We start from the raw sequence: 24293 nt of genomic DNA, 5'->3' as shown, positions 1-24293 counted from the left end.
ATTTCAGAAACAATACAGGGAAAATACAATACAGAGAAAATTTTTTAATCTACCAGGGCTCCTGGAAATCTGCTCAGGTAAAACCAATAAACAGGTGCTGGATCGAAACCTAAACCCCAAGATACTTCTTTTTTTGGTGCTTCTAAGAAACTGATTCCTGGCAAGGTTTAAACTTCACAAAGTTCAGCCACTACAATCAAAACTATGAATAATGGAAAGCAAGAAATAGAATAGCACGAGAACCATCCCATCACCTATCACCGGACTGATACTGTTCTGCCTCCAATGGAAACACAAGACAAAATTGTACACATCCAAACAAACTGTCTTACCCAAAGGATTCGCATGTTTCAAGATGGATGCAAAATCTTTCTTCTGGACTTTTGGGAGGCTTTTGATATAGTTTTTTGCCTCAAAAGAAACATGAATATTAAATTAGACCATTGCCACCTTTGTAATGTGACAACATCAACTATATGCTTAATAGGTAACGCAATAATGCTTTGATAGCACACTGTACGCATGCATTTTTTCTGTGTCATAAACCCTAATGATATTCACCTACTTGCTGAACAGAATTTTTTAAAAAAAATCAAGCCTTAAAACCATTAGAAATTATAATGTAAAGCTTTAATTATTAGTGCTCCATATTTAATATATTAATACAATAAATATGTATGAATAATTTTAAAGAATGTCATAGTGACTTTACAGGAATCTCTAGAAGTGAACCTTATACAGTAATTCATTAGTATTTAAATTGTACAGTTAGTCTAAGAATAGTTATAGATTCTTTGCAATAAGGGCTTGAGGATCCTAGAAGGACATCCACATAAGAACAAGAAAGACAGAGACATTTGCAAAAACTGGGTTTTCTGAATATCTTTATGCTTTCAGTACCTTTCCAATAAAAGCAGTAAGTTATCAGCTCCACTGTTTATATGGTACACACTGGAATCTTGAAGTATTTAAATATACAGATTTTTCAACTGTTCTGATAATTTTTTGTTGTGTTACCCCCATCTCCAGTAGCTATTGTGGGTGTGTAAAGCATTTCAAGGCAGAGAGGTACCTTCAGGGGTATTTCAGTAGTCAGTATATATTATCTCCACCAGTTTAAGAACTGAACATGGCTTAAGTAAAATTAAGACAAGTAAAACCAATGGACGAAGCAGAATACTCACATCTTGACTGTGCAATTTTTGAACAAAATCTTGAGTTGGTGTACCTGTTATTTTCATTATTTCTGTGAGTTGGTCCAGATCTGAATACCAGCAATAAGGAACAAATTCTTTCACCCTGCAAAATTAATGCTTTTCTTTGCTGTTGGAGTAAAAAAAAAATCTCAACAGAAGATTTATAAAATATGAAAGTCCTCCATTTTTCTTGCAAAAGGCAAAGACGCTGAAAGCACCTGAAATAAATACTATAATACTATAATTTGGGAACACATAATTGAATAATCTTCAAAATTTTGTAATGTTATCAAGTCTCTTCTATAATTTTGGACAGAAATCAGTCCAAAAGTAATAGAGGATGTGAACAATCAACACATGTATTGCACACACTGCTCTGGTCTATCCAATACTTAGGTGACATAGAGGCAGGAAAAGTCACAGGGAACATAAGGTGGTGTGATAACCAACAAAAATCAGAGGAAATCAGTCTACATTAGTTCTTCTCCACACTGAGAAACATCAAGAAGAAAAAAATTATTCCTTATTTCCCACATACTTAGCTTGATGCTGAGATGTTGGAGACATTGGGGTGAGGCATCAGAACACTCCCTAACCTTCTGTGTCCTAACCCACCACAGATTCATCAGCAACAGTTTTAGCTGTTTCAAAGAAGAAACACTATATTTACAGGATGGTAATGCTGCAGAGAAGAGCTATCTGATTTGCTTGCTGCTCTGGTAAGAGCAGCAGATGAGAAGATAGAAGCTAGATCAGAGCTCAGAACACACGAGGATTCCACCAGCCTCTGCAGAAAAAGGCAATGGTGGATAATGCTAAAGAAATTAAATAAATAAATAAAATCTGTACCAAGTTGGCAGGATAACCTATTCAGAATTCTAAAACAAAAATCCTCTAAGTTAGCTGTTTTCTTATTCACCTACCCACAGCTGAATCCACGGCAGCATTTCCCTGACAATAGGTAATACTGAATCATATACTCAAAGGCCAGCAATGACTATTATACTGGGATAATTTCCTTTGTAATATAGAATACAGAACTTCAGCCAGTAGTTCTGAAATCTCCAGAACCCAGTATGACTACAATACTAGCTCTTCCACTCTCATGTTTACGGTGCACCATGAAAATTCTGCCTCATTTGTTTTCTTATTTATATACCAGAATGCGCAAGGTTTGCATCAGTAGAGAAATGTTGTGTTAGCCAACAGCTGTTCTTTGACAGGTGTTTTAGTATTTTCTTGTTAAGAACTAATGCATACTTAAAACCTGTACAGCCTAAAAAAATCAGATGTATTCTACTTTTCCATAGTCCCTGCCATTTTTTTGGTGAACACAATCTTTCTCTTGAATGTTTTTCTTTACAAAATGAGAATAATATGATCCATTCAATGAAGTCCCAATATTACATGTAAGTACATAAATACAAATGTAACTAAAATAAAGCAATTTTGAATCTGTAAACAATTTGCAAGTATTTGCAGGTAAGTGATTTATTGACTGCAATTCCACAAGGGAGAAAGCAGCACAAAATGATTAGGCTGAGCTGTCAAACAAAAAAAAAGGTCAAAAATTATTGCTGTCTTCTATTAACACTGTCCCCTATTAAGTATTACAACTACTACTGTCAATGAAGTATCACTTGAAGATGAAATATGGCTTAATCTTAATGATTTTCTTCATTGCTCAGCAATGAAATGATAGGATTAAATGTTTTCTGTAAATCTACATTTTACTAGGTGTTACTTACATAACACTTTTTGATGAAAGCCTCAAAAAGCATGAAATGGACTAGCTTGTGCACATAAGCCATATACTACAGCAGAATCTTCTGTGAGTGTTCTAGAATCTGTTACTAAAAAAAATAAATATGGCCTTTCTACTACCGTGGAACCTTTTACCTGATGATTTGAGATGTGATTCAAAGATCCCCTCTATTGAAAAAACCCAGTAATACAAATTTTAATTGATAGAAGTGCAAAAGTGGTACAGATATGAAATAATCATTTAACGAGAAAGGTGCAAGCCATTTTACTATTAATTTCAATTCATGCTCATCAATTTTTTAACACACTTACTGTGTCACACAAGAACCTCTCATAATTTTCTTACATTAGTATCGTAAATTCAATGAAGGATACGATCATTTCCTTTGAACAGAGGCCTCCCTGTTATCATCTCAGCCATTATACAGCCCACAGACCAGATGTCAACTGAAAAAAAGGCCAGGAGGTACATTAAATTGCAGAATGTTTGTTCATTTAAATGTGCATAAAGTTTAATTTAAAACATATTGTAACGAAGTATAAAAATTACCTTTACAGCCTGTTATAAAATAAATGTGTGCCTTGCCAAATATGATGAACAGCAAAGGTAGAACTACCAGACTTTCTAATGAGCAAACTGGAGATAATCTCATAATATGCAGAGTGAGTCTCTCAGTAACAGGCAGATGCATGTGGGAAGTAAATTTTCAATGCTTTCAAAAACTTCCACAGTCATCCCAGTGTTATTTGAATTCCCTCTGTCTGCCACTTTCCTCTGAGTGACAGTCGGCACATCTTTGCAGGAACACAAGAACAGTGACCAAACTGTTACATCTGTATACATTTAAATAGTTTTTTTCCAATTACCTTGGTACTTTCTGTTACTCTCAGAAGATACATATATATATAAAACCACAAACTCACAACCACCACATGATTACCTGAAATTTATCTACAAGGAAATTTTGCATAATTATATCATCATTTTCACCTCTATTTTCACACTCATTTCAGAAACAAGTGGTTGTTGATATATATTGCCTGAATCAGTGAATGCTTTAGCTCTGTTAAGGCACTTCTGAAGAGATGCTGACCTGTTTGAGTATAATGCATCCAGTTAAGTATGACCTCTGGAGCTCTGTACCACCTTGTAACCACATAACCAGTCATCTCACTGTCTGTATGCCTTGCCAATCCAAAATCCAGAATCTGTAGTGAAAGCACAAAGAATATCCTGATCAGACACTAGTTATCTAGTTCAGCCAGACTTTACAACTGTAGAAAATAAAAAAAAAACAAACTGGAGCAATCTGCAGAGATTGGTTTATTTTTGTATCTTTGTCTCATTGAAGTGTCTTGTCCTTTTTTTTAAAAATCAAGACAGAAGTAGAAAGGAACTTTGCACAATTTTTTTTTTTAAGTTACATACTCCTATAGCAACACCAAAAGCTGCAAAGCCAGCAAAGAAAATAATAAATTAATCACTTATTAATTAAAAAGGTAATGGACACATTCAATGCAAAAAATTCCCTGACCACAGAATCACCATCGTACAGCTAAAAGAACAGCGCCTGTCTAAGATGGTATCCATTGCTCTTATATCCCAGTTGGCACAATTATTCAAGGGTGTGTTCCAATAGTATTCTGAAGTAAGGAGGTATTGTTATTTCTATTCTATGAGTAAATCATACAAAGGGAAGACTTCCTCTAGGTCACACTGAATATCTGCAAGAAGAGTAGGGAATTATCATCATTTAGTCCCATCGAGTTTTCCCAATCTCCAGTGTCAACTACAGAAAAACTTTTGTAAGAAATGCAAGATCAGTGCAATTTTTTATAGGGTTATGCACAATTCAGCTTATTTCTAAGATTCTCAGATATTTATCTCTAGATACAGCAATGTGTACAGCAGCAAGATTAAAAGTGAATGTTATGGCCTTTTGTCAGCTGCTACTAAGTTTGCCTTAAGAAAGCCCGCCTGCATGGACCATTAAGAGATGGTGCCAAAAGATGGAGCCAATAGCAAGAAAATTCCGCTCCTAGAAAGACAATCAGTTTGTATTTATCAGAAAATTCATGCTTCTAACAAGAAGCATGGGGCTTGAGCAAGTAAAGTCTGTTCAAGATAAATCACCGTCACCCACAGACAACCGAATATGCGGCTTTGCACGAACAGCCATTAGTTGCCATGTGTATCAGGTGTCACACGTACATTGACAGGGCAGAAGTTTTTACTAGGAGCACCTGGGTATTACTATACCAAAAGTGATGTTTTTGTAATGCTCTCTACAATTAAATATTCTAAAATATTTCAGGATAGTTTCATCATTCCCTGACAAACATGTTAAAATATTTCAGCATGATTTCATCATTCCCAGGCACTAACAGAAAGGAAAATTATATTTTCATTCATAGATTAAAAGTACAAAATGTTATGGGTTATCTTTATTGCCATACTTGAAATACCATTTCTGTATTTTCCCCATAACTGCTGATTACCAATCAATTAAAAAACAGGAATCGGATGCAAAGGGAGACATTTTTACCTTACCAATAAATATATTTGATTATGGCTGATTCTTTAGATGCTGAAGGTTTACTGAATTCAAAATATTTGCACTGTCAAAATACACTTTTATATATGACTTTCCAATTTATTCTACATATTCAGCACATATTGTTTACGCAGTAACATGGCAGGGAGGGTGGAAAAAAAATTAGAAGTTTTACATAACAGATCAATATCCAGATGTGGTACCATCTATTCTATTACAGTTTTTTAGGCATTTTCTCTACCAAGGCTTATGATATGTGGAGCTGGAAACAGCTAAAATATAATTTGGTTTTGTAGTTTTATAAAAGTAGAAAACACAGCAAGAATTTTTGTGTGCTCTGTTTTAACTTCATGTTTTATTTTCATTTACATATTCATTAAGCTCAGGAACAAGCATATCTTATTTGTATTTAATATTAACATGGTATCACTTCAACAATTATCTTCACATACCAATTTTCAGAACAAGATTGAAAATCTTTTTTATAATCAGTGAATGATGAAAGAAAGAGCAAATCCCTCTCAGCTCCTCAAGGATAGCTCCCCTTCGACTCAGCAAACTTAATTTTCCTAACTTTCTTCAGTAACCATAACAAAAATAACTTGTAACTTTGAGACTACAGAAAGGGCAGTTATTTCTCCTCATGCACCCTTTATTGTCACTTTTCCCATATCTATGTAGAACATCAGACAAGGGAGCCAGAAAGCTCATTGTGAAAAATAAAACTGAGACCCTATTAATTAGTTACCAATTCAAGAAACTGTCCCAACTTGGCTACAACCTCATTGCCACTGGAGCCTATGCAAGGGAAGCTGCTGAGTGCACAGATGGAGGGGAAAAGGTTGGGCTCTCACTGTAAGTGTGGTCCCATGCCTGCATAAACTAACTTTGAGAGTGTGCTCTCAGGGCAGGGTAACATCTGACCCGTTGCACCGAAATGGATGTATACAGGGGGAGTCAGCCCAGCTCCTTCAGTGTCAGGGAGATCCCAGTAAAATCCTCACCCTGATATTTTTTATGCACAGTTTTCAATGAGTTATAGTTTGTTTTCTGTTTGTCAGCTGAAGTTGCCTTTTGACAACCAGTATTTCCTAGCTGCAAATTTGCACTTTTCTTCTGCATATGATATCAGAGCTTATGGTATGACCAGGGACATGGTAATTATGGCCTGAGAGTCAAGAAATGAAAACTAAAGCTTAATGCTACATTTCCTCCTTTTCGTTTCACAGAATTGTGTTCTGATACAAGATTGTTTCCCTCAGTTTATCTAAAAGATTAAAAATGCCCAGGGTAACAGAAAAAAAATTGTGTTAAATAAGTAGATATTGATCAGGAGATCATATCACAAAAGAATGTCCTAGACCTGGCCTGCATCTCAAAATGTAATTGCACAGCTGGGGGAAAACAAACGTACAATTGTTTTTTCTAGATTCTCTTTTTCCCCCCATCACCCCGGGGTCCACTCACTATTTGGCCAACTACAACCCAGAAGAAGACAATGGCTTTTTATGTTAGATAAGAAAACTCTGAAATCACAGAACCCTGAACATCCAGGTCAGTCTCAGAGCAAAAAGTTGTATTACAATAACTTCATGCAAGCATATAGTTTGTATGTTGTATGCTAAAACCCACTTTTGCAGTGTTGTATCACTTAAGGGTGTGCTTCACAGTCTTTGATCTTCTGTATCTTTCACCAGGTAGATTTTTCTATTTATTCAAAGCTGAAATTCTCACATAACTGAACCACTCCCATAAAGTCTTGTGTCTCTTTTAGGGAAGAAACTTTGGCCATAAGATCTAAATGTAATTACACATCTAGACACAAAAGCACCCATTCTAATTCACGGTTGTTTTGTGAGGATGTATAGGCCAATCCTGATTCAATTCAAGCACTGTATAGAAGATACGGCTCGATTTTGTAATTAAATGAAAAACCCTGACTGGCCTTTGAGATTGCTGGAGCTGAGAGAAGATAGGTGACAAAAGCAATTCTGAAAATTAATAAAAAATTAAAATAAAATAATAGAATTAACTGGGGACTGGAAGCAATCTGAGGCTACTACGATTGTACTCACCAGAATAAGCTATATTCCTAAAATACACAGTGTTGAGTACTACAGAATCCTACTTCATAATAAATATTTGGCTTTTTTTATAACAAAGTCATTCTACACAGTCAAATAGATGCATTTTTGCTAGATCAGGGTACATTGCGTAATTATTTCTGAAGTACAAATATTATCTACTGTATCAGGCTTTGGAAGATTTCCAATACATGCCAGAAACTGCAACCAAAACTGGTCAGGTTTAGTATTTTAGCTCAATGATTCAGAATGAGGCTTGGTGTGACAAATATTGCAAAGGTGAAGAATTACTACTGCAGATGGACTCTACTGACAACATTTCCAAGGAAGTGGTAACACCTACACTTCAGAACAGATAACTTCCTGCAACAGGTGCTATAGCCCTGGTCTCCAAGGGTGCATGCCTGCTAAGCCCAGTTTCCATACTGGAAAGGGGTGTGGGCGTGCACTGTCCTTCTAACCCATCTTTGGAGGAAAGCCCTGATGGGTAGGACAAAGGGAGGCATGCTGCATACCAATACTTGTCCTACTCCAGAGAAGCAACAACCGGGTAAGACAAAAAATGCCATCAAAGGCACCTCTTTGCAGTGTAGCAGCAGAAACAGCTAATAGGTGAACTACAAGAGACTGAATTCAGAATTGTCTCCCTTTAATGAATTTTTTTTCTTACTACTTCAGTTAAGAGCAAAAATGAAGCAGAAATTATATATTCCTGCTACAAAATACACTGAAGCCTACATGCAATTGATACTGCTGATAGTTGTAACAATGCAGAAGAAAACACTTTCAAAGAAATGAGATATTCTTATTCACAGTGAGCAGTATGTGATTCCTTTCATGCTTCCCTGAAGTGATTAGCTGCAACATATCATAAACACTGTTCTCCATTACAGCTCTTATCTGACTGCAACCATCGATGATTTTTTCCTGAAAAGTACTTTTAGTTGAGTCACTGCATAAAAAATATACCAGTATGCATTGCAACATACACATCATACAGGAAAAGGGTTACTATTACTGACATGCATCTTCCCTTGGTGTGGGCAAACAGCTGTGGCATGGTCTGCTGTCAACACCAAAACCACAGGAGCAGTTTCAATTCTTACACTGCCTGTCACCCCCCTGGAGAGACTCAAGTCAGCAACCACTCTAATGATGTCATGAATGTAATAACCTGTGGCACTAATTTCCTTATCAGAAATCCTCCACATCCTGGAGATGACCCCAATCTCTCCCCTGCTAGCACTGGGTACAAGCTTCCTGGAACATCCTGTCTGGACTAGGTGTTTTCAGCTGAGACATCCTGGGCAAAGCCTCTAGCTTCAGGCACAGCCACTTCTTGTGCTTGATTCCAGAATGATCTCAGAAATTGATCATCACCTCTGCTGTTATTATGAATTGCACATTTGTGTCAGTCAAGGACATACAAATGGGGGATAAATAGATTCTCACTATTTAGGGTTTTATTTCTTAAACAAGTATTTAATTATTATGGTGATAATATATTGCAAGTCAGACAGATGGGAAAAATACTTGTGCGGAGAAGTGTTTCGTAATTTTTTTTCCGAGTTAGTTACCATTGCCCATCTAATCCTTTTCCATTTCTTTTTCCCGTGTTCCCCTGTTTCTCCATGACTCCTCAAAGCCTATGCACTAAAAGCCTGGCCCATTACTGAGACCAGCTAGCATGTCTGCAACTGATGTCTTCTGTCTTCTAATACATCTGACTGCTTTTTCAAATAAACATACCTTACCTTCAATTCACAGTCTTCATTTACTGCCAAGTTTCCAGGCTTTAGATCCTGTAACCAGATTTCAAATGGATGTTATTTTTTTTTATTTTACAGCAAGCACAATAAAGCACTCTTTCCTGCTTTCTTTCTGTCTTTCTTTCTTTCTGGTTTTATAGCTTTCATGTAACTATTTTGCACAGCAACAGGTAAAACAATGTCATAACAAATCATACAAACAAGGACACAAATTTTCATATATTTGGCTTTTTTCTAGTATATTTCCTCCCCCAGAAAAATCAACTATTTTTTTCTGCTATAAGTCAGGAAAATACTTGCCAGTGAAGGAGGTCACTCATCTTTCTTTCTGTGAGTGGGGTTTAACCATAAATTTGCTGCATTTAATACTAATACCACAAAGTTAACAATTCACATATTTCTGGATTGTACATATTGCATATCAATATATACTTTATAAAGTTTGCATACCCTGATAGACTTAGAAGGATTACTGAAGGAATCAAACGAGATTTTAAGTGAAATCCTATGCTCTCTTCTGTGGGAAAATCAGGTTCCTAACAAAGTCCATTGAACTGCAACATTAAAAAAGTATTCCCTTAAATCTCTTTAGCTACCGTAGGGACTTCTAATGATCTTCAAAAGTTGTTCAGTTTAGCAAAAGGGAAGTGTACTGGCAATGACTAAGATGATATTGCAACAGCAGTGACTCAGACATACGGACTTAGAAAAAAATTTTCCTTCAGCTTTTTCAAACCTTTGTTTGATACACTTTAGCACAAGATGTTTAAAAGTATCTTGTCTCTAAACCTTTTACCAGGCATCCGCCTGTTTTATACAAAGATGTTTTAAGATCAGAGGGGCCTGGGAGTGAAACAATTTGGTGCAAAGAACCTAATGAAACCAGTAAGTTCAAGGGCCATCAAGAGGGAGAATAGAAAAAGACTAAGCAATGGTAAATTTGGACCATGATCACAGCAGTTGCAAAAATAAAAATATAATTATATTACCTTATTTTGTCAGTTTGCATAGTTTCCATGTCCAGCTTAAAGGTGCTTTACAATGTACACTTCCTATGGTGCTCCTGATATTTTATTATAAATGGACAATTTCTACTATTCTGATGCAATTTTGGGGGAAGACATGCTGCTTGGTACCACGTGAGCATCATTCAGAACTCCTTCACAGTACAAAATGATTTTAAGCAGACTTTAGACACAGAAAGAATTCAGAAATAATCAAATTTCTAATTTATTGCAATAAAAATTTGAGGTTCTCAAGGCTTTAAAAGTTTGGACAATTTTTTTCAGTTTCTATGGTTCCTCCCCCCTCAGCTTTGAACACTAACATGATGTTTAAAGAAAATCTAAATATTGTTTTTAGAAGTTTAATCTTCATTAAAACAAACAAACAGACAGAAAAAGCTCTTATCCATCTCAATTTAGACACTTGTGGGTACTTACAACTCAACTTCACAAAGTAACTTAAGAAATCCAAATTGAAGCTGTATTCAGTGCAACTTGAGTGCTCAACTTACACTGATGTAGCCATGCCATCTTTTGTTCTTATTGAAGAAGAAACCAAAAGCTTATACACAAACAAACATCACTCACATTATCAAAATATAAACATCTGTAGTGTTGTTTCCACTTACCCTGTGAATTATGCCTGATGAGTGAATATACTGTAAAAAGAGAAAGTATTAGTTATTCATGAAGTCCCAACTTTAAGAAGTTGCCTAGGGTAGAGAAGAAAGTACTTTTTCACAGTGCTAAAGTAAATTGAAATTATAAAATATTTACTTATTGCACAGATCTTTTTAGCTATGGTTTTAATGTTCACATAATTAAACTAACATTCTGCCCTTTCCCTCCTCCAATAACAAGAAACTACTAAATCAGTTTGCATGCTGCAATAGATCATATAGCTTTTTCTAAGTCCTCCCATACATAAAATGCCATTTTCAGTTAATTTTTGGCATATATATATATATGTATCAGAAATGTTCTCTTGCAATAGATGCCTCTGCTGTGCCATTGTAGTTTAGATTCATATGCTTCAGCAGCACTGACTTTTAAAAGATCATTAAGACTGGGATTAAGGCCAGTCAAGGTCTTATCTGAGAATTCTCACTACATGCTTCAATATTTCCTCAATGAAACATGGAAAGGTCAAGGTACAAGACGTTCTCCTTTACTTGAATACTTTCATCATCCTTTCAATGACCTATTAAAGGGCTCACAAAAGCCAAACCAACAAACTGGACTCCCAGGACTAGTTCTGGGAAGACGGCTGATCAACTACATGATGTTGGAACGCATGATTGTCACCAAATGCTCTCCACTGAGGTATGTAGTTCCTCTCACCAGCTGAATGATGTCCTAGAAGAGACTATTTTCGTCATGGATAATACAGGGAGGCTCTAGTAACTAGTTCAGACATAGGCATCTCTTGCAAGGATAGAAATGCAGCAAGTTGTCCTGAACTGAGGACGTGCTTTCCAAGGGCGGTCTGTGAGTGCTATTACTGTTCACTTCAGGTGTGGGAAACTGATCTGAAAACCCTGCAGACCACACTACTGCTGGAGCTCATACTACTGACACTAATCAACATAAAAACAATAAAAGTTTTTAAATAAAAAGACTCCAGAAAAGATGGAGGTGCACCTGGAGAATTTTCATTTTATTCCACCCTGAAGAATAGGACAACAACTGGGAAAAGAATTACTGGGAACCAACTGTCAGAGCCAGGAAAGACCAGCCACAGTCAGTCAGCATGGCATCACGGAAATGCACAGAAGGAAGGAACTTTGCAGGATAACTGCAAAGTAGCCATAGCCCCAGCAATGACCATCTTCCTTCCCAGCAGCCCTCAAAAAAGGCAATTAACCTTGTGAATGCAACAGTCCCTCTGCAAAGGGGTCCTTGTAATCCAACTGATGAGGAGACCAGGGAAAAGAAAGCAAAGCTACAAAGCCAACTTCTACAGTCAGATCCAATGTGCATTTCAGACTTAGATTTTGAACTTAAACAAAACCCATACAATCTAAGCAACACAAGATCTGTGTTTAAGATGCCAAGTTTTTAAAGCAGTGACTGAAAAAACTAAAACCTCTGACAGTTTCTTTTTCCTCTCTTACACTTGACACGATGCACCAAATATGGTGTCATAGGTTCTGAAAAGAGGGGGAAAAAGAAATCAAAACCAATTCCCTTAACCCTGTGGCTACAACTTTACCAATCCAACCCAGAACGTGGTAGGGTCCTGTTGCTGCACAGTCACACTGATTGCTGTGCCAGAGCCCAGGCAGGTCTTGGCATCTGTGGTTGACCAGTTCCTGCTACATATCACTTGCAGCTTAGGCATGGTTTAACATAACCCATAGGAAATGCCAAAGCCCTTCCCAGGATTTCCTGGGGCAGACACAAGGGCCTGAGGGCACATGGCTGCTCCCAATAATGTAGTCTATAAGAACACTACAGCAAACAAAAAAACTACAAAATGTTGTATCTGTAATGGATGTGCATAAAAGTGGACTGGGATGGGAGGAAGAGGAAGTCTGTCAATGGTACATGGAGACCAGAGAGGATGCACACTTTTTTTTTTTTAAAAATGTACCTGTAAGTAGCTAGATTCTCAAGAAATTAAGAAAAAGAAGTCTTCAGCCATAGCTGTCTTGATCAAGGATATCACAATATCTCCTTGCATTCTAAATTATTCCAATGTCTTCTAACTGAAGCCTCTTTATTTTCCAGTGCAGATGCTTAAAATATTCTATAGGCTGTTTTCTCTGATAAAACTGTACACAGTAGGAAATAGCTGGTTATTCTGCACCTAAGAACGTGGCACGTAGAAACAGGAATTCAAAGGTCTGAACCCTTCAGAGTTTTAAAGTACATCTCACTTGTTTGGGGGGAAGAGTGTGATTTTGCTGGCGTTCTTACCCCACTGAAGGTTTTATGTGTGTTCACAGCACCAAAATCACATTAGCACTTTGGGGAGGGTTCCTATTTTCTAAACACTTCTCTTAATACAACGCTACTGAGTTTACATGAAACAGCATTTATTCCTGATGCTAATGTACACATCAGCCTTTCTGTAAGCTGAAATACTGATGCTGTGTTGCAGCATTTCTTTAACAATAGCAGTATTTTTGTAACCACATTTTATTGTCTCCTGGCAGGTAGCAGCACTGGAACCATATCAGACTTCATTCAGAAAAATTTCCATTTCTGTTCAATAACCTTCTGAAATGGGATCCTGTTCTTACTGATTCTCCTCACTAAATTAGCCATTTATTGACAGCTTTTTCATTCTTAACATGGCAAAAAGATCCAGACCAGAGCAGACATACCCTTCACAATGTTATTACCACTTCACATGAAAAATATTTGATTCAAGAACCCAGTTAACATGAGGGAAGTGCCTTGGAGCACTATGCATTATCCTAAAGACAATTTTTGGTAGTATGCATAAATCCTGGCATGCAAGTTTCAGATTGTGCTAGGAAGCCATCCAACAGTCATCTAAATTTTAAGCATTTTTGACTGTATATGTAATCTCTACACAAAATAAAAAGCTATTCAAAAGGGAATTAGAAAAGACTCAGGAGAAAGTGTTCTAGGCAACATGCAAAATGAAAATGAAGAGCAACTTGGCAGGGAAAGAAAAACAGAAGAGGAAATGAGGGAGAGGGGGAAGGGAAAAGATAGAAGCAGAAAAAGACCAGCATAAATGTGAACAAAAGGCAGTAAATATTGATGAGAAAAGAACTGGAGCAGGTAAATCTTATCATTAAGTATGGCAAGGGAAGCTCGAACAGGTATTTTTATGGCCCAAGAATTGTCTGTTCCTTCTCAAACTCTGTACGAATAAAGCAAGAGGACTGACAGCCACCTCCCCAGATCGCTATAAACAGGAACCCAGCTGGCATTCCTGCAGAAAAGGGACCCAAGACTGAAAGTGCTGGAACCTCCAGCTGCTTTCCACCTACATACAGACACTTATGTTTAGCTTGCCTTCTGTACTCTTTGACAATACACAGCTTTTCTGTCAAAGAAACAAACAAAAAAAATAAAGTCCTTCCAAGTTGCAAGCTCATACTAGCACAGACAGGGATACAAGAATGTTCCTCAAGCACTGGACCACTCCTATTTCTTAAAAATATTTCCAGGTAGGTATATATTTCTGGCTGGATTAATTGGTTCAAAAAGAACCCAAAATTTAATGGAACAGATACAGTAAAGACTGTTCTCCAATGTTTGCTGTGCAATAAGAAATGACAAAACAGAGGCTAGTAGCTGAATAATATCTTATCTCCTACGGGTAATTCTGAGGTAAGTACACTTTTGCTCTCAAAAAAAATTGTGAGAAGAGACAAAATATTTAGGTAAACCACTTCCTATAGAAGATGTAACACAGTTACAGAGATCAGAGATACAAATTTTCTAAGATTATCTCAGCATCCCTGCTGGTTGTCATGTAACTGCAATGAGCACTGCCTTTATTTTTATTAAATCTAGGGAATAGCAGGGAACATCAAGAACTTCCTGCTCCTCTGCTCTTTGCTGGGTGGACCTTGGCTGGTCACCAGATGCCCACCAAGCTGCTCTTTCATTTCCCACTCTCAGCAGAACATGGGGAAGAAAATACAGTGGAAAAGCTCATGGGTTGAGACAATGCCAGGGAAACCACTCACCAGTTACCACCATGGGCAAAACAGACTCGGCTTGGGAAAAATTAATTTAACTTATTCTCTATTAATAACAGAATAGAATAGTTTGAAACAACACCAAAACTAAAACACCTTCCCCCCACCCCTCCCTTCCTCCCAGACTCAAGTTCACTCCTGATATCTCTCCCTCTTCCCCCCAAGCAGCACAGAGGGACAGGGAATGGGGACTATGGTCAGTCCATCACGTGTTGTCTCTGATGTTCTTTCCTTCTCAGCCTTCCCCCGCTCTAGTGTGGAGTTCCTCCCACAGGAGACAGTCCTTCACGAACTGCTCTACCATGGGTCCCCCATGGGCCACAGGTCTTGCCACAAAACCTGCCAGGAGCCTGCTCCAGCGCAGGCTTTCCGTGGGCTACAGCTTCATTTAGGGCACATCCCTGTGTCCCAGCGGGATCCTCCATAGGCTGCTGTGTGGATATCCGTTCTGTCATGGTCCTCCATGGGTTTCAGGGGAACAACCTGTGCCACCACAGTCTTTGCCATTGGCTGGGGAATCTCTGCTCCTGGAGATGCACCTGGAGCATCTTCTCCTCCTCTTTCCTCACTGACCTTGGTGCCTGCAGGGCCGTTTCTCATTTTCTCGTTCCCTTCCCACAGCTGCTGCACAGCATTTTTTTACCCCTCCTTAAATCCGTTACCACAGAGGTGCCATGAACATCCCCGATGGGCTCAGCTTTAGGCATCAGCAGGACTGTCTTGGAGCTCTCTGGAACTGACTCTGTTCAACATGGAGGCAGTTCCTGCTGTCTTCTCACAGAGGCCTGCAGCCTCCACTCCACTAACAAACAAACCCTACCACACAAACCCAATACATCCTCTTAAATTCCTGCTCTGTTTTCTTCCTATGTATGTCAACCATGCGCAGTTGCTCCACTTGCTTTCCATATTTACTGATCCAACAGACTTCAGTGTCAGCCTTTGGGGCTCACAAGCTCCGCTCTGTTAACCTCTGTCAGATAATGTATGTCACTAGGACCAAACTATGTTTCTAAACCATTTCACTGAAATTAAATTAATTATTCATCCTTTCCACTACTCTCAACTTAAGCTAATTGTTTACAGTTCATATATTTCTTGCCTGTAACGTTACTGTAAATGATGTTTTTCATCTTTGGTGAGTAGCATGCCTCTCCTGGAAATCTGCTTCCCAGACAGTTACCTGCAACCAAACAGACCATTCCACTTATATGGTCCTTGAGAGAACACTTACTAGGACATAGATTTGTAACTAGGGAACTAATTACAAAACTCAAATCATAACTCCACATTCAAAGTCCAGATTTGAGGTGAATTCCCACTAGTTTAAATAAAACCAGTTTCCTCAAGCCTGGCTTCAGTTTCTGCATTTGTAAAATGGGAATTGGACCACTTAAATGCACAACTGTAGAATACAAAGGAAAATTACCTAGTGTATGTAAAAGGTTATGTGAGTAAAAATCTACTAAAATAAGAACACAAAATCCAAGGTAGGGTCAAAGAGAAATCAATAATGCAGGACTCAACAACAAACTGTATTTATTAAGTTTTGTGATAGGAGTAAAAAAATCTATGTAACCTTCTGGATCTTTTAAGTACTGAGAGACAATGGAATCATGGGCTTGCTGCTCCTGATGTTCCTGTCCAGGTATAGCACGTTGTCCTGCTATTTAAATACCCTGATGGGATGCACTCATGAATTCTAAGACAAGTTGGACAATGTCATTGTGAGGCCACTTAATAATATGGTAATTAGGAGATGCTCCTTATGATGGTAAGAAAGCAAATATTGCTCAAATATTACCCTTCAGAAGGGTAAGGAAGGAGAGGATCAGTCAGCCACACCTCATTGTCTGGGAATGTAATAAGCAAGTAATTCTGGAAACCATTTCCAATGGTTAGAAGAATAAAAAGCTGAGCAACAGTAGTCAGCATGGGTTTACAAAAGGGAAAATCATGCCTCGTTATCCCATTAATCTTCTATGATAAGACGACTGGCTTGGTAGATGATGGGAGGGCAGTCAATGCTGTTTACCTTGACTCAAGCAAGGCTTTTGAAACTCTCTCATAACACCTTAAGAGACAGGGGAATATGAGTTAGATTAATGAACAGTGACTGAACTGTTTTGATCAAAGGGTTGTGATCAGTGGCAGGAAGTCCAGCTGGAGGCCCATCACTAGCCCTGGCCCCCTCAGGGCCAGTACTAAAGTTAGTCCTGTTTAGCATCTTCATGACTGACGTAGAGGATGGGACAGAGTACTCCCTCACCAAAGGATGCAGAACTGAGAAGAATGTTCACACACCAGATGGTTGTGCTGCTGTTTAGCAAGACCTCCACAGGCTGAAGAAATGGGCTGACAGGAACACACCAAAGTTCAACAAAATCCAGTACCTGGGAAGGAATAATCTCAGGAGCCAAACAAGGCTGGGGGTTGACCAGCTTGGCAGAAAAGGACCTAAAGATACTAAGTTGAATGTGAGCAACGTGCCTTGCAGCAAAGACAACCAAAAGCCTCATGCACTAGGCAGAGGATTGCCAGCAACTTGAGGTAGGTGATCCTTCCCCTTTTTTCAGCTCTAGTGAGACACACCCGGAGTGCTGTGTTCAGCTTTGGTCTTTCCAGTTAAAGAGAGACACTGAACCAAATCCAATGAAGCTTCATGACAATGATTATGTGACTGAAACATCTAATGTAAGAGGAGAAACTGAGACAGCCAGGATTGTTTAGCTAGAAAATCATATTTTCTATGCATTCTTTTCCTATATAAGGTGAGAAAAATTTTATCCTGCTATCAAATGATAAATATTTATAGCTTTCCATAATGGTTTGCTAGGGAAAAAGACTTTGAGCATCAAAATAACAGTAGAAGTGGCAAACCTTTAAGCCTTTCAACATCTGATATACCAGGAACTGGATTCGGTCTTCAGTTAGTTTCTCATGCTTCATTATCTTACTCAAGTCTGTTCCCATAAATGGCATGACGAGGTAGCTTAAAACAGAACACAAAAAAAGAAAACAAAACCAAACAGATCAACTTGATTAATTTGTCATATAAATTGAAACATAATTGTATGGTATAGTTCAATGACAATATTAAATTATAGATTGTTCCATTTACCAAACAGTTCCTTTATCATCCCCCTGCCCTCCAAGTTTCTCCACGTTTATCTGATTGTCATGAAAAGGTATTGCCCAACCCTGTCACCAATTACAGAAAGTTGCTAGTTATCAGAAGAGTGCAGACTCTGAACTAGCTTAGAAAGAAACTAATAAGAGCCTTGTGATATTTCAAAGACAGCTACATAGAAAACAGACATTCATACAACACCACGTCTCTCACAATCAAGATCATAGCCCTGAACTCGCAGTAACCAAGGTACCTAGGTGGTTCATTCAAACAGACAAGGCCAGATGTAACAGAAATAAAGTTGATCAAATTAGGAAGCAACAATAACTGTCATTAATTTTCATCTGGGATCATAAACTGGGATCTTCAATACTTCATAATAGTAAGGGACACCAGCAACTGAAAGCTCCAGAATGCCAAGCTGATATTTCATAGCTAATCTTCACTTAAGATCCAAACCTGTTCTTCACATTGCATGTAGTAAACTCATCCTTCAGAGTTTCTGAACACAGGCAGAGCCAATCACATTTGGCACCTGAGGATACAGTAATCAGTTTTCCTCTTCTGATGAGGACAAGCAGATGCATTTTCATGAAGGGAGGAATTAGATATGATTGTTGTTTCATAGCTATAGATTTTATTATTTAGATCTAAATGGGTTTCTTCTGGTTAAAATATGCAAATTATAATTCTGATTTCTACTATTAAACCTGCATGAAAAGTGCATTTATTCTACTAGAAATGCAGCTATAAAACAAAATAGAGATTGACTATAAAGACACTGATTTAGTCACTAGGAATTATAGGTAGCATTTCCAACATGTCCTAGGTACCAAGCATTCTTTTCCCACTGCTTTGGGGATCAGGACTCAGGCTCCCAGTCCCAGCATTCATCGACAAGTTCACTAACCTTTGGATACAAAGGATGAGCAATTTAATTCTGTGACTATATAAGGGCAGCGCAAACATAGAGAAGGGAACATTTCTTATCTCTCTCCCAGAATAACACACAAAATGTTTCCCATCAACAAACCAAGTGCCTTGGAAAATGGAGTTCAGCTTCTTTGTTCATGTTCCTGTCTGTTCAGCCTGGAGAAGAGGAGACTGAGGGGAGACCTCATTGCAGTCTACAACTTCCCTGTGAGGAGAAGAGGAGGAGCAGACTCTGATCTGTTCACTGTGGTGATCAGTGACAGGACCCGAGGGAATGTCTCAGGGGAGATATAGATAAGATATTAGAAAAAGGTTCCAGAGGATGGTTGGGCACTGGAACAGGCTCCCCAGGGAGTGGTCACAGCACCAAGCCTGGCAGAGTTCAAGAAGCATTTGGATGATACTCTCAGGCACATGGTGTGACTCCTGAGAATGGTCCTGTGCAGGGCTAAGGGTTGTGATTTGTGTGAATAGACAAAGTTTAAACCAATATATAATCATTAGGCACTGTAAAGAGCCGGAAGAGAAGAAGAAATAAGACTGCAGTTTTACATATGCACAATTTGCTATGTTTACAAAGTGATGACTTCAAATCTCTTACAGTCAAATAGAGAGAAGTCTAGGTGGGTCGAATGTAAGAGAGGAAAATGTAAGAGAGGAAAAGTCCACTTCTTTTTGAGTTTGAAAGTTCAAACTGTAGTAATGATTTATAAGCAACATATTGGAATAGGACAACAATGGGATCAAACACTACAAACTCACTTTCAACATTTTGTCTATTACTTAAAACTTTGCAATCTTATTTTTATTATTATTAAAAATATATTTACAATCCACAGTTGGAGTCCTTGAATAATCTGAGGAGGTTAGGCACATGATTAGTAGTTCACTTCAACGAGAAATTGATGCCTAATGCATTTATCTTTCAGTAAGTTTCATTTAAAGCTCAAATTCTTACAAAATAAGGAGCAGCAACCCGTTCTGGCACCATGTGTATGATACAAGCATGGACAATGCAAGGAATAGCAATGAAGGGGGTGAACAGCAGCTGGTAGAAAAGGACTTAAGTTGATAAAGATTTATGCATTTCTGATTCAGTACACCATTTCAATAAACCGAACGTTTAAACCTGAAGGAATTTCAACACAAACATGAGCAGGGAAAGGACTGTTTCTTCATAAAGTAAGCAAGACTTTGCCTTCAATCTTTGCTAATACAATCTTTGTTGACTGGTAGAGCAGAGGAGCAGGAGAGAAGAACGGCAGATTAAGGAGGAACATGCTTGCCTCTAGACAGGAGGACTAGAAGTCAGCTAAGAAACCTCAAGTGTCAGACAAGATCAACCTTAGTGACTGGCTCTGTGAAACCATACACCTTGTTTCTGCTGTTTCTACACACAGACCCACTTGAATTTGATCATTACAGAAGAAGTCACGAACATCTCATGACTAGTCATCAAAAAGAAAGTATCCCTCAAATGCCCTATTTGACCTTTAGTCACAAAAGCTGCTTCTTCACTTTTGTTTTAAATGTACACACATTTACCTCTGGCTCACCTCTAACAGTTCGCCCATGGGCCTGAAAGCAAATTTTGCCACAGGCTCACCTGTTGCAATTTCAGTAATGAAAATATCTTTTCTACTTGACTTGCACCTCCAAAATTTGGAAGATGATTTTAGGGCCTCATTTAAAACACAGTGCTTCAATGCTAATCCATAAATGTGCATTCTATTACATATGTTACATAAAATGCTAGCACAATAGGCAATATGGACAACATTCCTTTTGGCTCAATGATCAATATGAACACATGTTCTATGTTTTCTGTACTTAATTTTCTACATTTTTCTGTCAGATAGCTTTCTTTGCTAAGATATAAATATGCAAGGTTGTTTTGGAAACATAGCTGCATTAGATGAAATCCAGAACAGTTCTACAGGAAATCTACACAAAGCCTAACAGGACTTCTGGGTGCTGTTTCTCTAATGACTCTAATTTATAAGAATTGCAGCAGGATCCACAAGTAAAATGGCAGACTTGCTAAGCGTCTTGTGTCTGAGATGCTGCTAAAAAGTCAGGGAGATGTGGTAGAACCACATCTGTTTGGACCACTGGACTGGGAAAACATTCAGGGAGCACAACAGAGCACAGTGCAGATAATCACTAAAAAATTTAGCAGCATCAGCAGTTTTTAATTAATCCTTGAATTAGGACAGACCCCACTGAGATGTGTAATGTAGTAGGCATCACTTTCAGCCTACCTGTTTGGGTTAAGAATTATCCTATCATTTGAGCAACCTGGGTCTTAGGGTAAAAAAATCAATACTTGAAAGGCAGATTAGGAAATACACCAAACTGCCAATTACTAAGGGCTGAAACAAGTATACACCCTGTGAGACAGGAAACTGGTTCTAATAACACCCTGAAAACCCCAGCCTACCAATTTGGAAGTTGCATGTAAGAGTCAAATTAAGATGAAATTCAGAAAAAAAAGTCAATGAAGCAACAATTTTGAAATTCTCTGTTTGAAAAAGTAACAACCCTTCCTCACACACAGGCAACAATGCCCTGCTTCAAAATACAAACAACTCAGAACTTACAAGTCATTAAATTTCTCCAGTGTTACATCTGGTGTGAACACATCCAATATTCCAATGACCTAAAATGACAGAAGAAAAATTAATAACTGATTTAGCATAATAAATCCTGGATCATCTAATAAGTGAAAAAAATATAATCAAAAACTTTCCACAGTGAAACATTAGCTACAGGTGTAAACACGGCAGAAAGAATACCTAAAGTAGTGCCTAGCAACACCAGGATTTGTTATGTGTTAAATTTTATAACTCTGCAGGCTTCTTGACCCTGTGATACAAAACCTAAAAAGTTCAGAGGCTAACAGTTTTATGTAAGGGGAGACAGCATTCTTAGCACTTTTACTACTGAAGTGTTGAAAACAAACCAGGCAAATCAGTCCCTAACATGAAGCACCTATAAGTGCTCTTCACCTACCTGGGCCTGCTGCTTATCAATGAATAACACTTTAAACATCATCTAATTTCAGTAACAGGGTAATTTAGTACTTAGACTACAATATATAATTGAGTATGGAGAAAACACTAGAACTAAACTGCTTTTATAGGGGGTAAAAATTAGCAAGAACTTTGTATGATTTACTGTGGCTTATACCTTAGGTTTTCCTTAAGAGCTTTTTTTGTCAAACAAAAGCATTCCATCACTCAACAGAGAAATAACAATCTAGTAAAACAGATTTTCCACCACAGCTTTTCCTATTACTATGGTTTTCAGACAAACTATATAAACTAAGTGCATTACTCTGACTGCCAATGCTTCTTTCAAACCCATTAAATACTAGAAAATTAAATATACAGAACTCAATGCTCCAAAAGAAGTAGTTGGAATTGTCTAAAGCCAGACTTCAGTTTTACATGTTGCTTAATCCAGGCAGTACCTAAATAGCACAGACTTTTAGAGCTGCTTCTTTTCTACTTCTGCCCCTAATTCATGACCATTTCTGTCTGCTCAGAGGAAGCTTCCCAAGCCCCAGAGTGCTCATGGTGCAGGCTGCTGTGCCAGTGAGGTTGTGCAGGGGTTTGCTAGAAGGCAAGCTAAGAGAGGAACAACCTTTATAATCTTGCTCAGACCTTTCTCCATGGCCATACTGACATCAGATTATACATCAAGAACTATTGTCCAAAACAGATATCTTTATAAAAAAGAATGTGAAAGTAAAGAGAAGTATGAGCAGAAATGAAGGGAAGAAATGCAAAGCTTTTATTATATTTCATTAAAGCAAAGCTTTAAATAAAAATCCCAACTGTGATGAAATTCTTATTGCACATATTTTTAGTCTTTCCACATTCAGGACAAACTACTACAGTTAACCTGGATATTATCAAAATGTCATAACGATGAACAAGGCAGAAAAGCTAATAAAAATGAAGGCAGAAAAGTACAACTCCCTTTCTTTGTAACCATATATATCCCTGAAAATAGTCGCTAATAATGTTTTCCTGAGGACTGTTATATGAAACCAATTAAAGAAGAATAACTACCATAAAACAATAATTAAACCCACAGAGGATGTAGTTGTTATTTGAAGTAATATCTTTAGTGCTAACATTACAATAACATATTTTTTTTAATGACAATTTTACATAAGGTTTTCCATTTCTCTGTGGAGGCAGGGAGAAAAAAGAGGGAAGCAGGACTACAAAGATGTACATGACAACAATAGAGCATAATGCAGCTCTACGGGCATTTCCTGAGGCAGCATCCATACACACAGAGCATACACAGCCAGCAAAGTTGTGTTCTCTCCACATATTTAGGTATTGCAAAGAAGGAAGTTAACATTTTAGCAGTAATCTTATCCAATATGTATCTTTCCTTATCAAGCCCCATTTTCTCAGAAGTCTTGCTTGTTCTCCTTAAGCAGATATTTCCATGCCCTCAGAAAATAACCCCCATCACATCTGAATGTAGCAGTGAAAGACACTTGGACACCACAATATAAAGAAGGGACCCAGAAGAGGATAAAATACCGTGGCTGCTGTATCACATCCATCTGTGCACTAAGGCATTATGAGGTATCCTCTGTGAAACACAACAGCATGAAGAATATGTTTCCATAAAGAACAAAACACCCCCCAAATACACTAATGAAGTTCACTAACATCTTACTGCGTATCCACTCAAGTAAACAGAGTTTCCAGTAGTTACTTAATGGTGCCTGATACACTTTTATTTCCGAGGTAAGGTTGCAAACTTATGGATACAAACTTATCACTGCTGCAAATCCTCTACAGTGAAGGATGCCACTGAGATGAATGCTCAGCTCCTGCTGAAGGGAATTTTAAATAATGAGCCAGAAAGCACTTTTAACATGACAAGGATTTCACAAGACTTCTTTCCTTGCTTTACAAAGTTTTCTTAAAATCCTGAGATAGATTTTAGTATCCAAAATGGTAAAACATACTAATAGTTAATCAATTCCAAAATAAAAGCAAAGGACCCATTTCCTTTTCCTCAGTGATCTTTATTTAATAGCTGTGTTTTGGGATTATTTTCCTATACTGGAACAATGTCATTTATATTTCCATTTAGGCCAGAGATTTCTGGAGCTATATTAAGCACAAGGAGGTACAGGATA

The 24293-nt window shown here is 37.8% G+C and overlaps 1 protein-coding gene across 3 annotated transcripts in view; it reads right to left on the bottom strand.

Annotated features, from left to right (window-relative positions):
- MAPK12 (mitogen-activated protein kinase 12) overlaps window positions 1–24293 on the bottom strand; it is a 37757-nt gene that overhangs the window by 4843 nt on the left and 8621 nt on the right. For 2 of the 3 annotated variants that reach the window (XR_001875348.1, XM_017818243.1), the window contains exons 3-10: window positions 21721–21779; window positions 17938–18049; window positions 11002–11031; window positions 9354–9401; window positions 4055–4169; window positions 3336–3407; window positions 1185–1264; window positions 333–411 (exon numbers count right to left, since the gene is read on the bottom strand). Coding sequence is in view for 2 of the 3 variants with exons in the window: in XM_017818243.1 (XP_017673732.1) it covers window positions 333–411; window positions 1185–1264; window positions 3336–3407; window positions 4055–4169; window positions 9354–9401; window positions 11002–11031; window positions 17938–18049; window positions 21721–21779 (595 nt within the window). In the remaining variant the exon portion in view is untranslated. The remainder of the gene's footprint in view (window positions 1–332; window positions 412–1184; window positions 1265–3335; window positions 3408–4054; window positions 4170–9353; window positions 9402–11001; window positions 11032–17937; window positions 18050–21720; window positions 21780–24293) is intronic. The other variant, XM_017818244.1, reaches the window with a different exon arrangement.

This window comes from Lepidothrix coronata, unplaced genomic scaffold (genome assembly GCF_001604755.1).
Source record: "Lepidothrix coronata isolate B3197 unplaced genomic scaffold, Lepidothrix_coronata-1.0 Scaffold66, whole genome shotgun sequence".
NCBI classification, from domain to species: Eukaryota; Metazoa; Chordata; class Aves; order Passeriformes; family Pipridae; genus Lepidothrix; species Lepidothrix coronata.
This window is presented reverse-complemented; position numbering and strand designations above follow the sequence as displayed.